This window comes from Ostrinia nubilalis, chromosome 3 (genome assembly GCF_963855985.1).
Source record: "Ostrinia nubilalis chromosome 3, ilOstNubi1.1, whole genome shotgun sequence".
NCBI classification, from domain to species: domain Eukaryota; kingdom Metazoa; phylum Arthropoda; class Insecta; order Lepidoptera; family Crambidae; genus Ostrinia; species Ostrinia nubilalis.
The window spans coordinates 5,394,113-5,407,183 of NC_087090.1; the positions used below are offsets into that span (position 1 = coordinate 5,394,113).

The 13,071-nt window shown below is 39.5% G+C and overlaps 2 protein-coding genes and 1 long non-coding RNA gene across 4 annotated transcripts; 2 read left to right on the plus strand and 1 right to left on the minus strand.

Annotated features, from left to right (window-relative positions):
- The first annotated feature begins 1,292 nt into the window (after window positions 1-1,292).
- Window positions 1,293-2,254, plus strand: LOC135088252 (uncharacterized). The gene is made up of 2 exons (XR_010260982.1): window positions 1,293-1,368; window positions 1,967-2,254. It is a non-coding gene; the product is annotated as an uncharacterized LOC135088252 (long non-coding RNA).
- A 1,177-nt stretch (window positions 2,255-3,431) lies between these two features.
- Window positions 3,432-5,130, plus strand: LOC135087684 (probable alpha-aspartyl dipeptidase). The gene is made up of 4 exons (XM_063982431.1): window positions 3,432-3,585; window positions 3,769-3,920; window positions 4,171-4,734; window positions 4,977-5,130. The coding sequence occupies exons 2-4, from the start codon at window positions 3,820-3,822 to the stop codon at window positions 5,044-5,046; spliced, it is 735 nt and encodes a 244-aa protein (XP_063838501.1). The 5' UTR covers window positions 3,432-3,585; window positions 3,769-3,819; the 3' UTR covers window positions 5,047-5,130.
- On the minus strand, window positions 5,069-10,730 carry LOC135087683 (zinc finger CCCH domain-containing protein 13-like). Of its 2 annotated transcripts, none has more exons than XM_063982430.1 (9): window positions 10,065-10,730; window positions 7,793-9,030; window positions 7,538-7,701; window positions 7,141-7,228; window positions 6,837-7,054; window positions 6,666-6,758; window positions 6,467-6,584; window positions 6,028-6,374; window positions 5,069-5,872 (listed from the first exon to the last, which is right to left on the minus strand). In XM_063982430.1, exons 1-9 carry the CDS (start codon window positions 10,622-10,624, stop codon window positions 5,657-5,659), a joined length of 3,042 nt encoding a protein of 1,013 aa, XP_063838500.1. In that variant the 5' UTR covers window positions 10,625-10,730; the 3' UTR covers window positions 5,069-5,656. The 2 variants fall into 2 exon arrangements, with proteins under 2 accessions (XP_063838500.1, XP_063838498.1); XM_063982428.1 differs by having other exon boundaries at window positions 6,837-7,057.
- Window positions 10,731-13,071: the final 2,341 nt, after the last annotated feature.

Sequence of the window (13,071 nt, forward strand, 5' to 3'; positions counted from 1 at the left end):
CGTACCTCAACCAGCTAGCGCCACGCCTCCTCAAGGCAGCCGGCGCACTGAGTTGGCTCCTCCCGAATTTGGGAGGGCCACAAACGAGGTGTCGTCGACTTTATGCCGGCGTTCTGGGGAGCATGGCGCTGTATGGCACCCCAATCTGGGCGGACGCACTCAACAAGAGGGAGAAAGCAGGCCCCAGCGGTCCATTGCGCAGAAAGTCGCGAGGACCTACCGCACGTTAGGGCACGCTGCGGCGTGCGTTCTCGCTGGTACTCCTCCTTGGGAGCTAGAAGCTGGGATCTTGTCTGTCATCTATCACCGGATGGCAGACCAGAAGGTGCGTGGAATGCGCCCGGCCCCAGAGGGGCGCGGCGCCGTCAGGCAGGAAGAGCGCGAGATCATGATCGACCGCTGGAAGGAAGACATGACTCGCGCGCAGTTTGGCCGCCGCACTCTGGACGCCATTGGTCCTGTTCTGGACCAATTAGACTGGATGGAACGACCGCATGGGTTCCTTATGTTCCGTCTGGCGCAGGTGCTGACCAGGCATGGCTGCTACGGTTCGTTCCTGCATAGGATCGGGCGAGAACAATTCCCGCTGTGCCACAAATGCGGCGCGGCGGATGACACGGTGCAGCACACCCTCGCGGTCTGCACAGGCTGGGAGGAGCAGCGCCGTGTCCTCACTGCGGTCGTGGGCCGGGATCTTTCGCTTCCGACCCTGGTCAACGCCATGTTGGGAAGTGGAGGATGCTGTATGGCGTTGGCCTCCGTTTGCGAAGAGGAGGATAAGGCAGCGGAGCGCGAGCGGGAGAACGATCCTCTCGCTTCATCACTCCGCAGGCGGAGAAGGGTCTCCACCCCCTTCTCCGCCTGCGGAGGCGGTTGTACGACCGTTCTACTCTGCCCCTAGGTGGCGGCTAGCAGGCTGGGGGTGCGGGGGCACCCTTGTCACCTCCATCTGACGGGAACGGCTTGGCGTCGGGCCATTCCCGTCGGACCCCCACAAGGGGGGCGTGTAGGGTCCACCGTGTAGGCGAGCTGTCACCGGTGGTGTCGCTGAAGTCTAAGGCTACGGCCGGATACTCGCGACACCCCCACTTGGGCGATGACGGAACGCCGCGGAGGTTTTAGTGGGTATACCCCGTTCTTTTCAGGACGGAGCAGCGCTCTTTTTAGGGCGTCGGGAGTCCCACACACCACCCTGTCCCCCGGCAGTGGTGACGGTGCGCAAAGCATTTCCTCCGCGACAAAAAAAGGGGGGCCCGAAACGAGCTGTGCCTAGGGGCCCCGAGATGGTTAATCCGGCCCTGCCTGCTGCTCTACCACCTGCACGCCGCGCTAGCCGAGCGCGCCCGGCGCTCGCCCGAGCTGTATGAGGTACCAGACCTTCTTATACTACCCTAAAAGAACACATAACACACTCATACGTCATGCCTGATCGACCAACGCGCGGCCTGCTGCTCTACCACCTGCACGCCGCGCTAGCCGAGCGCGCCCGGCGCTCGCCCGAGCAGTATGAAGTACCAGACCTTCTTATACTACCCTAAAAGAACACATAACACACTCATACGTCATGCCCGATCGACCAACGCGCGGCCTGCTGCTCTACCACCTGCCTCCTACTAGGTGGACCGACGATCTAGTAAAGGTCGCGGGAGGAGCCTGGAAGCAGGCAGCGCAGGACCGTTCATTGTGGAAAACCTTGGGGGAGGCCTTTGTCCAGCATTGGATTGGACGTCATTTGGCTGAAACGAACGAACGTCTTTATTAACTCGTAAAAAAGAAAAAAGTAAGGGGATTCACAGAAAGTCAATATTTAAAAAGTTTGGGTCCCATTTTTTTTGCACCAGTGCTGCAGTGCCTTTACTACCCAGCTACGGCTCAGGCTCTACCACCTGCACGCTATGTTAACCATACTTAGGCTGTACTAGAGTATTAAAACTAAATACTAAGATGTGTTTTATGCTATTTTCAGGAACTGAAAGCTGAAATCGAGAGTACTATAGAGCAAGCCTTCCATATACTCCAAGGCGACATATCTGCCCCACCAGACCTCGAACTGAGACACCGATACCTCGGCCCAGGCTGTGACAAACCTCACGAAGAGAGATTCTTCATCCTCGCTGACGTTTGATACATGTTTACCCGCAATTTTATATGATTTTTTTTATTATTTTAATAAAATATGTATTTACTACTACTTACGTAAGCAACGGACTCTATATTTATTAGATTCAGAAATAATCATATTATTTTATTGAAAGTGTATTTTACTGTTGAATAATAATAAAATTTGATAAGTGTGCCAAAAGTATGTATTATTAATTATTATGTAAGTAATACATAATTTTTAATACGTGCGCCTGATTTTTTTTTTTGTGGCCTAACCCTACTACTTTTTGAAGGGTAGGTATTTGTTTTAAATAAGTAAAATAATAAGGGCCACCATTGCAAATTAAATACCTAAAGCGATAAAGTAAGGCACTCCCGACTTCCCGAGTCACCTCTGAATCGAATCAGTTTTTAAATTTTCTCAGAAGTTAGGAAGTCTTGTAAAATACCAACCACATCTTCACTAAAACTCACGGGAAAGGGAGGGATATCATCTATGATCAATATCATCATTCATTTATTATTTTAATTAAGTTTAAGGCCATTAGCAGGCCTGGCTCACTCCGCGCGGTACATCCGATAATTACCTACAGCGAAGCGCCCCGCCGGCGGGTATTATATCAGTCGAGTGTCACGCGCGCGCCCGTCAGGACGCTGGCGTGCGCTGTAGTACCTAATTCTATGATCGAAGTATTATTTAAAAATGGACATAAAGAGAAAGAAATATTATTGTGCGGCGTTCGGGTGTTTAAATTCGAAAAGAAATCTACCGGATTTATCTTTTTTTTTGCTTACAAAAAGATGCTGAAAGGTATGTTGGCCATGTAGGTAATCAATAATTCTTAGGATAGTATAGGAACTTAACCTACCATGACTACTGCTCAGAATGCGTTCGTTCGTTTCAGCCAATTAATGACGTCCACTGCTGGACAAAGGCCTCTCCCAAGGTTTTCCATAATGAATGCGTACTTACCTACATACGTACCTCATTACAAATAAGTATCAATTATTTTTTTACTAGTCACTACTAGACAGCAACCCTAACAGCGTAAGAAGAGTTCAGAGGCACGCGATAGAAAGAGACAAAACCTGTAGGTGAATAAAATTGTAGGTACGTAGTGCTGTGCGAGCTGAATTCCACTGTATCGCGTCGTAGCAAGACTCGCATTTATTTAAATCGTCTTGCGGAGTAATCCTTCTGTACCTGTACTATTACTTATTCTGTGCCATTAGTACTTACTATAAAAATAAAACCTGAAGACTTGGCTGTATGGCATAATGCCTTTGCCCCTTTCCTGCAAAAGAATCGAACCAAAAAAAAAGAAAATGTCAGTCAGTTGTTTTTACATTTTTGTAGATTTTGTCTTTCTTTTCATTTGTTATTTTTACAAATTCGTTTGTTTGTTATGTGAGCAGCAGACATACATCATAAATAAGACGGAAGATATTATTAAAGTACCTGTCTACTTACTTACCTACTATGTAAGTATTTATGAAGCTTTTGTAAGCGTATTAGAATTGTTTGAAAGTTGTTTACCCTCCCAGAAAAGTTTCAAGGCCACGCCGGACAGTTGCTAACTTGCTATCTAATTTTATCTCTTATCAGTACCAATAAATATATCTATTGCTAACGATAGTAATAGTTCGCCGCTTTATTCTATACAGTTTTAAGCCCAGACAAAGTCTCAACCTGCTGGCAAGATTCAACTTTAGATCATGCAATCCGGCCGTCAAGCTTTGTTGTTATCATCTTCTAACTGCCATGGATATTCCATGTTAGAATTTGCGAAACAAGAGATATGTTCGTTTTTGGAAAGGTATGTTTATTATTACAAAACAAATTAGGTACCATCTTAATCACTTTTACTTATGAAAATTAGTTCACAACCCAGTCAGTGGTCTAATATTGTGCATTTTGTTTTACCCAACAAACCAACCTAATCTATTACATTGCTTAAATCAATCCATCCTTATATTTTCTAAAGCCTGAATAAAACAGCATCCTACATTCATGCAATCCATATCTTATAATTTCAATATTTTTTCTACCAAAAATAAAAATTTCAGGAATGGAGTCAAGAAACTACTATTTGTACCATATGCTCAAAACGACTTTGATAAATACACAGATAAAATAAAAGAAGTTATTGACCCATGGGGCTTTGAGGTATCTGGCATTCATACATATGACAATCCCATCAATGCAGTTAACAGCAACAAAGCAATATTTGTAGGTGGAGGCAACACATTCTTATTGTTGAAAAGGTTATATGAAAACAACCTTGTTGATCTCATCAGAAATAAAGTAAATGAAGGCAAATTATTGTACATGGGAAGCAGTGCTGGAACAAATGTTGCTACAAAAAGTATTCATACAACCAATGATATGCCAATAACCTATCCTCCATCGTTTGATGCCATCAAGATAGTACCTTTCAACATTAACCCTCATTACTTGGATAAAGTTGAAAATGATACACACAAAGGTGAGACAAGAGACCAAAGAATAAGTGAATACTTGGAAATGCCTCATGCATCGCCAGTTCTAGGCTTGAAGGAAGGTTCTATGCTCAAAGTAAATGGTGACACCTTGGTTATAAAAGGAGTAGCGGGTGCCGTGCTCTTTGAAAAGTAAGTTTTATGTAATACACGCCAATAGAATTCGAAAATATTTAAACCAAAAAATATAATAATAGTTGATAATGGAAAAAAATATATCATGAAACTACTACAATATCATAGAGCGCGCATGTATGGCCAATAACATTGGATAAAACATACAATTTTTTTCTCTGTTACCTGAAAAGGTATCGTTTTTAATATCTTTATCAGGTTGCTCCTATCAAAAATTAAAATTTTTATTACTTTTTTAGGGGTGGCAAGAAGACAGACTTTCCTGCAGATTCAGATGTCTCATTTTTACTTAGTGGAAATGATGCATAACAAAATATTCAATTAAACAATATTTAGAAGATGTAAAATAACATTTATTTTAAATAAAGGTTTGTTTATACATATCATTATGTACGGACATCTATTAAATCATAATTACCTAGCTTGACTATAATGGAACAAACATAGGGATATTAATAACTATGTAGCTATATTATTTTAAGACATTTGAAAACTATGAGCATTTACCTAATAGCAACCAAACCAAAACTGAAAACCGGATTAAGTGACATTTGCTTTGGATATAGAACAAGAAAAAGATAATACTAGTCAATAACTAACATTATATTATAACTATTCACGATAACAATAGTAACTTACTGCTATGATAAATCACCACACACAATTCATTTCATCATTTCCGCTAGTGTTCTATTTTAAATTGCACTACACATCATTTTTTGCTGCAAACATAATCCAGACATTTCATATAAACTCTCAGAACACTTCAGAGTTCAATCACAAATACGCATTGGTTCGTGAATTCACATCACAGTATACATGCTCACATCACACAAAATTTGAAATATTCAGCATAAGTGTTTATTGCACTGAAAGTGTACATTGTGAGTTGTCCAGATTACTGGATTTAAAGCTTTCGTCAGCCGGTGACAGGAGCCTGCATCAGTAAGGCTCGCGCAGCATGGAACAAGGCAGGCTGGGGTGCCACACGGGATTGACCTGTGCGTTCGGCGACTGGCAAGTGACACAAGTACCTCCGTAAAGCCAAGTCCCGCCTTGCACTCAAACCGCGCGTAATTTCACAGCCTGTTCCAAACAAGACAGCCCGTTGGCGTTTTCTTTTCTGAATCGCAACCTGGAACAAAATTGTTTGACTCTCAATTTAAAATGCATAAACTTAAAGCGTAAAAAAAAATAGAGAGACTATAACTTTGGGTGCCCCTGATGGAATTCATAGGCGTGCTACGCAAAAACTAACCGGCCGGCAAATAAAAACATAACTACAATTACCTGAATTGCAGCTACTGGGTGTAACGAATCTATATCAATGGTTGAAGCTTCTGGCTCCTCTCTTCCCTCATCATGTTGGCCATTTTGTTCTACTGAGTCACTCAGTTCAGCATTATCTTGTTTTTCCACAGGCGGTTTTTTCTCAGCTTGCATCGTCTCTGCATTCTTTTTTAATATGTTTTGGACAGTTTCTTTGCCAGCCATATCTATGGAGAGTCCCAGCCGTGTAAGAACGCGTTCTGGTTTCCAGCGGTCACGCGCTCCTCCAGTGGGAGCAGTCTGTTCGCGACGACGCACGTCCGCCACCAAACTTGCCCAATCTACTCCTAGAGCATCGCCTAATCCAGCTGAAAAAACAATATTTATTGTACATTCGAAATCCTAAACAAAAATATACATTCATTTTCTTTAAGCTGATAAAATTGGTAAAACATAATACCTCTGGTTCTTTCTTCCTCCAATTCTCCATCAGATATCTCCTCAAAGTCCAAATTAGCAACATCTTCCTCGTCTTTAGCTTCTTGAGATTCTTTTTCTTCGCCAGCGCCACTTGTGTCCTAAACATAATATGTTTTATTTAAATTCGAAATAACAAAACTCGTATGTACAAGATATTATTTGTTAATTAGATATCATACCTGAGTCGAGTCTTTTTCAGAGCCTTCCACCTTCGAGGTACCTTCATCTGGCAATGCAGTTTGACTGTCTTCATCCATAGTTTGGTCTGCCATCTAAAAAAAATTGGAATTGTTTATGTACTTATCTTAGTATTTTCCCTTGTGCCTTACATCGATACAAGTGCGACTTACATCTTCTCTATTTAGAATGTCATCCGGGTCATCACTGATTTCACTGAGATCATCAGGGATCGGCTTGTCATCAACATCAGCTTCAGGCCTTGAAGTGACAGTCGCCGATTGAGCAGGGGGAGGGGTATTTTTGGAAGGTGGATCAGGATCGTTTCTAGGCATACGACGTTTGTTGCCGTCACCTCTTCCAACATCCATCCTCATACCTCGGCCGTAATCTTCTAAAACACATCGTTAAATTAAATTACTCAAGTAAAATGTAAAATTTTAATTGATATAAAAATGGATAAATACAAATACTGACCATGCATGCGGTTACGATGAGGACCTGGCGGGTGACCTCGATGATGCCAGCCTTCCATTTCTGCATCCTTATCACCCCACTCGCTCATCTGAATTTAAAGGTAAAATAATAAATAACTAAACACCAAAGTAAGCTTAATTATAAAACACTGAATAACTTATACACATACCAAAATGAGGATAAGGACAGCCAAGGAATAGGTGGGATAAAATGAAACAGGAATTGGTATATTTTCTTTTACGATAGTCAATTGGTTCATTCCGGTACAAATAGTAGTAATAACTGACCTAGGACAGAATATTATCAAGTAATTATCTGTACAAGACTCAAATATTAATGTTTGCGACATGATACTTTTATTCAATAAATTATTTTTTGTCAGCTAAAATATAGATACCTGAGGTTCATGCATCGGCCAGTGTCGCTCGCGCCCCCAATCTGCAGATCTGTAGTCATCATTGTCCCAATCTTTATGAGGATGCATGTAACCCCGTTCACGGTCCATAGAGCCTGAGCGACCTTCCCATGAGTGGTCACGATGTGGACGCCTATCGTCGTAACCTTTAAAAAACGTGTTATTAGAATTAAGTTTTCAAATTAATTCAGATATAATGTAGGATAAACAAAATAATAAATGGTTTATGTAAACTACCGATATCTACACCACGATGGTCGCCAATATGATCTCCATACATTCGGTCGTCATCGTCTGGATAACCTCTAGCAGGCCCAGGCATGTCGTAGGCTGCATCATAGTGCCTATCTCTGCCTTGTATTCCATATCCTGGAGATCTGTCATCTTCCCTAGGACCACCTTCATAGCGGTCATCCACTCTGTCGTAGTGTTCCATGCTACGGTCATTATCATATTGACGATCTATACCCATTTCATAATCGCCTTGTTCCCTGTCAACACTTTCAATTCTATCTCTCTTTGATGAACGATCTCTGTCAATCCTATCCTGCTTACGACCTCCTCGTTCGGAATGAGCGTCTTGCCTGTCTTTAGAATTAGTTGAACTCTTATCTGGTTCGAGAACACGGTTAGAAATAGCGGCAAGTGCAGCAAGACGTTCTTCAGGTCGAGGAAGAAGCCTCTCCATGGGCTTATTCGGTTTTTCTAAACCCTTGTCAGCACCACCTCTGTTACCCAAGCCTCGATCACGACCGCGTCGCTTATCATCTCTTTTACTCTCCTTGTTACGGTCACGGCCTCTATCTTTTCTATCATGCCTATCTTTATCGTCATGTTTATCTTTTCTTCGTTCAAGCGAACGATCTTTATGGTCTCGACCCCGATCGCGATCTCTGCTTGCTGATCGCTTCCTATGACGCTCTGAACTCCCATCGCGTCTTACTTGTTTTTTTGGCGAAACAGGTCGACTACGTTCAGAGCTTTCTTTTTTTCGGAGATCTTTTGGGTGTGGACGCGGTGATCGAGATCGTCCTTTTCTTGGAGACCTACTACGGCCTCTGGCACGATCCCTATCTTTATCGCGTTCTTTTTCTCTGTCTTTATCTTTATTACTACGATCCCGCTCCTTATCTCTGTCTCTAGGCGAAACACTGCGATTTCTTTCTCTTCTTTGAGGCGATTTTCCGTGTTTCGCGGTATTTTTTGATAAACTCTTTGACGTTATTGGTGGTGTACCTCCAGATTTCTTACCTGGTGACAATGATTTCTTACCAAGGGCTGGCTTAGTAGCAGGCTTTTTCTTAGGTATTTCACTTTTCTTTAACCTGTCATCCTTTTTTGGAGTGCCTTTCTTTTCACTTTTATCTCTTTTTGGATCTGTTTTAATGAATTTCTTTTTAGATGGAACATCACCTTCTGAAGAAGAACTTGAATTCCTTTTTAATTTGCCTTTCTTACCTTTCCTTCTAGCCTCCCTGGAAATATAGAAAAATAGTAAAAAAAGGGTAAACCATACCATTTATATGCATAATTATGTTAACATGGGCTAGTATCGGCTCATAAACCTATTTACCTAACACTGTATAAAAATAAAATAAATATAAAAGAAAAGAAGTTTGTAAAGAAAGTTCAAAAACTGCCTTCAAAAGTGGCAGAAACTGCAGTTCCCACAGCAGGAACCTTGCTCACAGGCTCCACTTATTGCCTGTATTCTTATAGTTTAATTTTTTTTTTGCCTGGAGCCTCGTTGATTTTTTGGTTTGTATGTATTGTATAACCCTTGAGGTCTCACTCAAGCCAGTAGCTTGTAAACTCTTAAACTTACAGGGCAGTGATATTTGGTTGATTTTTGTAACTTTCAATGAAAGTGGTATAAAGAAACTGACCTTTTACTTGTTGTTTTTAAAATGATTTCAGTTTTAGGTCCATATTGTAAAAATCACTAGAGCATGACAATTCAAACTAATCTCAAATCTATGATTGGTATCAATATTCAAATTAATCTAATCACTATGCTCTATTTTAAGTTTTGATAAATGTTGTTTTAAGGGGGAGCTAACATTGTCTCACACTTCAAGGAAGAGTTCCCCATCTCAGTCTCATAATCATTATTGAAATACAAGTAAAAAACTGTTTATATGAGCAAGTAGATCCTTGTAGATCCTAACCTACACTCAGTATTTTATTCACCATAAACATGCATGATCTAGGTTGAACCTTGAACATTCGCCTTAGCAAAATCAGTCATTCAAGTTTTTAATAGATAGGTACTTAATATCTTAGGAAGTGTCATCAACATGAAATGTTGGTCACCATGTATAACTTTCTCTATCATAAAATCAGAACAGAAATCTTTTGTCCTGTTTAATATCCTACACTCTGACCTTTACAATAAAGTTCTAAGTGTTGTTTTTCAGTTTTAAGTTGTATCTTAGCTTTTTAATCAAGTAAGTAAAACTACAACAGACAGCAGATTATAGAAGCAATTTACTTCAGTCCATAATCGTACCTGCCAGATGAAGATGATGACGTGCTGCCATCTGATGACGAGGATGATATGCTGGAGGAGCTAGAACTCCGTGACGATGAAGTACTTGAAACAACTTTCTTTTTGTCTTTACGCATGTCTTTACTACAATCCATTTTCATTTGCAATTCCAATTCTCGTTGCAACTGCTGTCTCCTTTTTTCGAGGACGTCAGTATCGGCGTATTCTAAGTCATTTTGGTCCCAGTTGTCAATTTCGCCGTCTGGACTACGGCCCGAACGCACTACCACGGTAGAATGCAGTCTATTCTTGCCATCGTCTTTCACCAAACGCTTTTGTTCACTGTCCTTATTGGCCGCACGCTGCTTTGATGGGCTAATCAATGTATGTGTGGCTGCAAATTTACAACTTTTACCGTAAGCGCAATTACCATGCTGAGCCCACTGTCTACAATGTTCAGTTGTTTTTTTCACACTCGCAGTTTTCTTAGTACCGAGACGCTCAAAAACGCTGGGTCTATTCGATAGGTCCTTGGTTTTCGGTAATTCCACGGTGATTTTTCTTTTTCCTTGTTTTGACATTATAGAGGAAAAACATTTGTCTCACAATTAAAACTGAAATCGATCACAAAAATAAAATTTTGTCACCGGCACAAAGTCCGCCATTGTTAACCACAGATAACAAAGAACACAGGTCACAGACTAATAAAATTTTAAAATAGATGTTGTCAAAGAGTATATAAAATCTTGTGCGTAGGTATATCCGATGCCGATACTATGGATCACTGTCGATACGGACGGAAGATTTTGGTTTTTAAGCCGTTGAGTGTATGTTTTTAAAGATTGTCTAGCGCAAATCACGCGCTGCTGGAGACCCGGCTGAATGTTGACATGGCATGTTTTTGTTGATTATGTAGGGAAAGAAGTGATAGAAACCCGGTTAAATAAAAACTTATAGCCTGACCAGGAACATAAAAACCCTCGCCATGTTGCGGAAAACTAATGGTACTAATTTCTTTTAATGGCAACAGTAACTGAAAACTTCATTGACATGTCACCTTGCATGTCAGTCTATTGCTGTCAAAGTGTAAACAAACTTTATTTTAAATGTGCGCAATTGATTTTGTGAATTAAATTGCTAAAATCTTTTTACAGTCGTGAAAGAAAAGTGGTTCACAATGTGTTAAAGTATTTATCGAAGAGAAATACTAAGGGTTCGGACAATATTTTCATTGAATAATGTTTCCGACAAAGGTTGTCAAATTGACTGACATGTTTATCGTATAGTACAGTCCACTATGAAAATTAGCTGTGGTTTGTTTCAAATACCTATTTTAAAGTTTTTTGTCACTTTCTAAGTGTTGAATTTTATGGAATTGGGAAAGAAGTACCGAGTTTGAAGCGTTCATGAGCAGACATTGCAGTTGAATATTCAAGTTCTGAATTTGATTATTGATGAATAATAAAATAAATCATACTAGCTCGATTGGTGGTTTCATTTAATTTATTTAAACCAGATTACCTATATAATCTTTATTCGTTAATTTATGAAAATATCAATTAATTAGGACGTAATCCTGAATCCTGATACATAAAGTTAGCCTATTAATTTAACACAGGTACGACTGTACTCAGTGTTGCACTATCAAATGCAATTGACGCGCCTCTATGCCAGGGTTTTTATGTTCCTGGTCAGGCTATACTCTCACACTTCATTGCATGCATGCGACACGTCACACCCGCATATACAGTGTGAGTCACGTTAAAGTGTACATATGAAAATAGATGAAACTAGACCTATTTTTATAGACAAAAAAGAGGTCAAAAAATTTTTGAGATTTTTTTTAAATTTTTTATAGAATTTTTTTTCTTCCAATTACTTATTGTAAAGAAAACGTAATAACTTTTAAACTAAGCGGTATATCCTGATAAAATAAAAACAGTAATAATGCTAAATAATAGGCGATATTAAAAAAATACATAAAATACACAAAAAAGGCCAACAAATAATAAAAAAATATACTTTTTGAAAAAAATCTGCTTTTAAATTCGTGTTTTTTTGGTTATTTGATATATTTCTCCAAAAAATGCCCCTATAACCGGTGGTTTTTATTACTTTGTATTATTCTCTATCGTATTACCTTCGTAAAACCAAAAATTGCATGTCTCTATACCTATCACAACGTTTGCAATGATCGTTTGAACTAAGCCTCTCCGGGCGCGCCATTCAACGTTTCGTTAACAACGAAACTGAAAATGGCTCTAGATTTGTAATTTTGATAAAGAAAAGTTAGATTTCAAATAAAAACAAAAGATTTCGAAGTAAAATAAGCATTTTAGTTAAAATTAAAATTCTCTCTACCTGTAGCGGAGAATAATGTTGTGGCAGGCCTTTGTTCAAACGATCATAGTAAATGTTGTGATAGGGATAGAGACATGCGATTTTTAGTTTTACAAAGATAATACAATAGAGAATAATACAAAGTAATAAAAACCACCTGTTATAGGGGCATTTTTTGGAGAAATTTATCAAATAACCAAAAAAACACGAATTTCAAAGCAGATTTTTTTCAAAAAGTATCATTTTTTATTATTTGTTGGCATTTTTTGTGTATTTTATGTATTTTTTTAGTATCGCCTCTTATTTAGCATTATTATTGTTTTTATTTTATCAGGATATACCGCTTAGTTTAAAAGTTATTACGTTTTCTTTACAATAAGTAATTAGAAGAAAAAAAATTCTATAAAAAATTTAAAAAAAATCTCAAAAATTTTGTGACCTCTTTTTTGTCGATAAAAATAGGTCTAGTTTCATCTATTTTCATATGTACACTTTAACGTGACTCACACTGTATAGTCCAGTCATTTAAGCTTAAATTAGGTAAGAATCTCGGAATTAGAGATACCCAGCTGTAAGTCTGTAAATACTTGTATATTGACACCCTAAAAGTTGTCTCAAAACCTACATATGGTAGGGTGTAAGCAACTATTAAATTTTAAGGTCAAAGGTCACAAAAATCGTTTTTTTG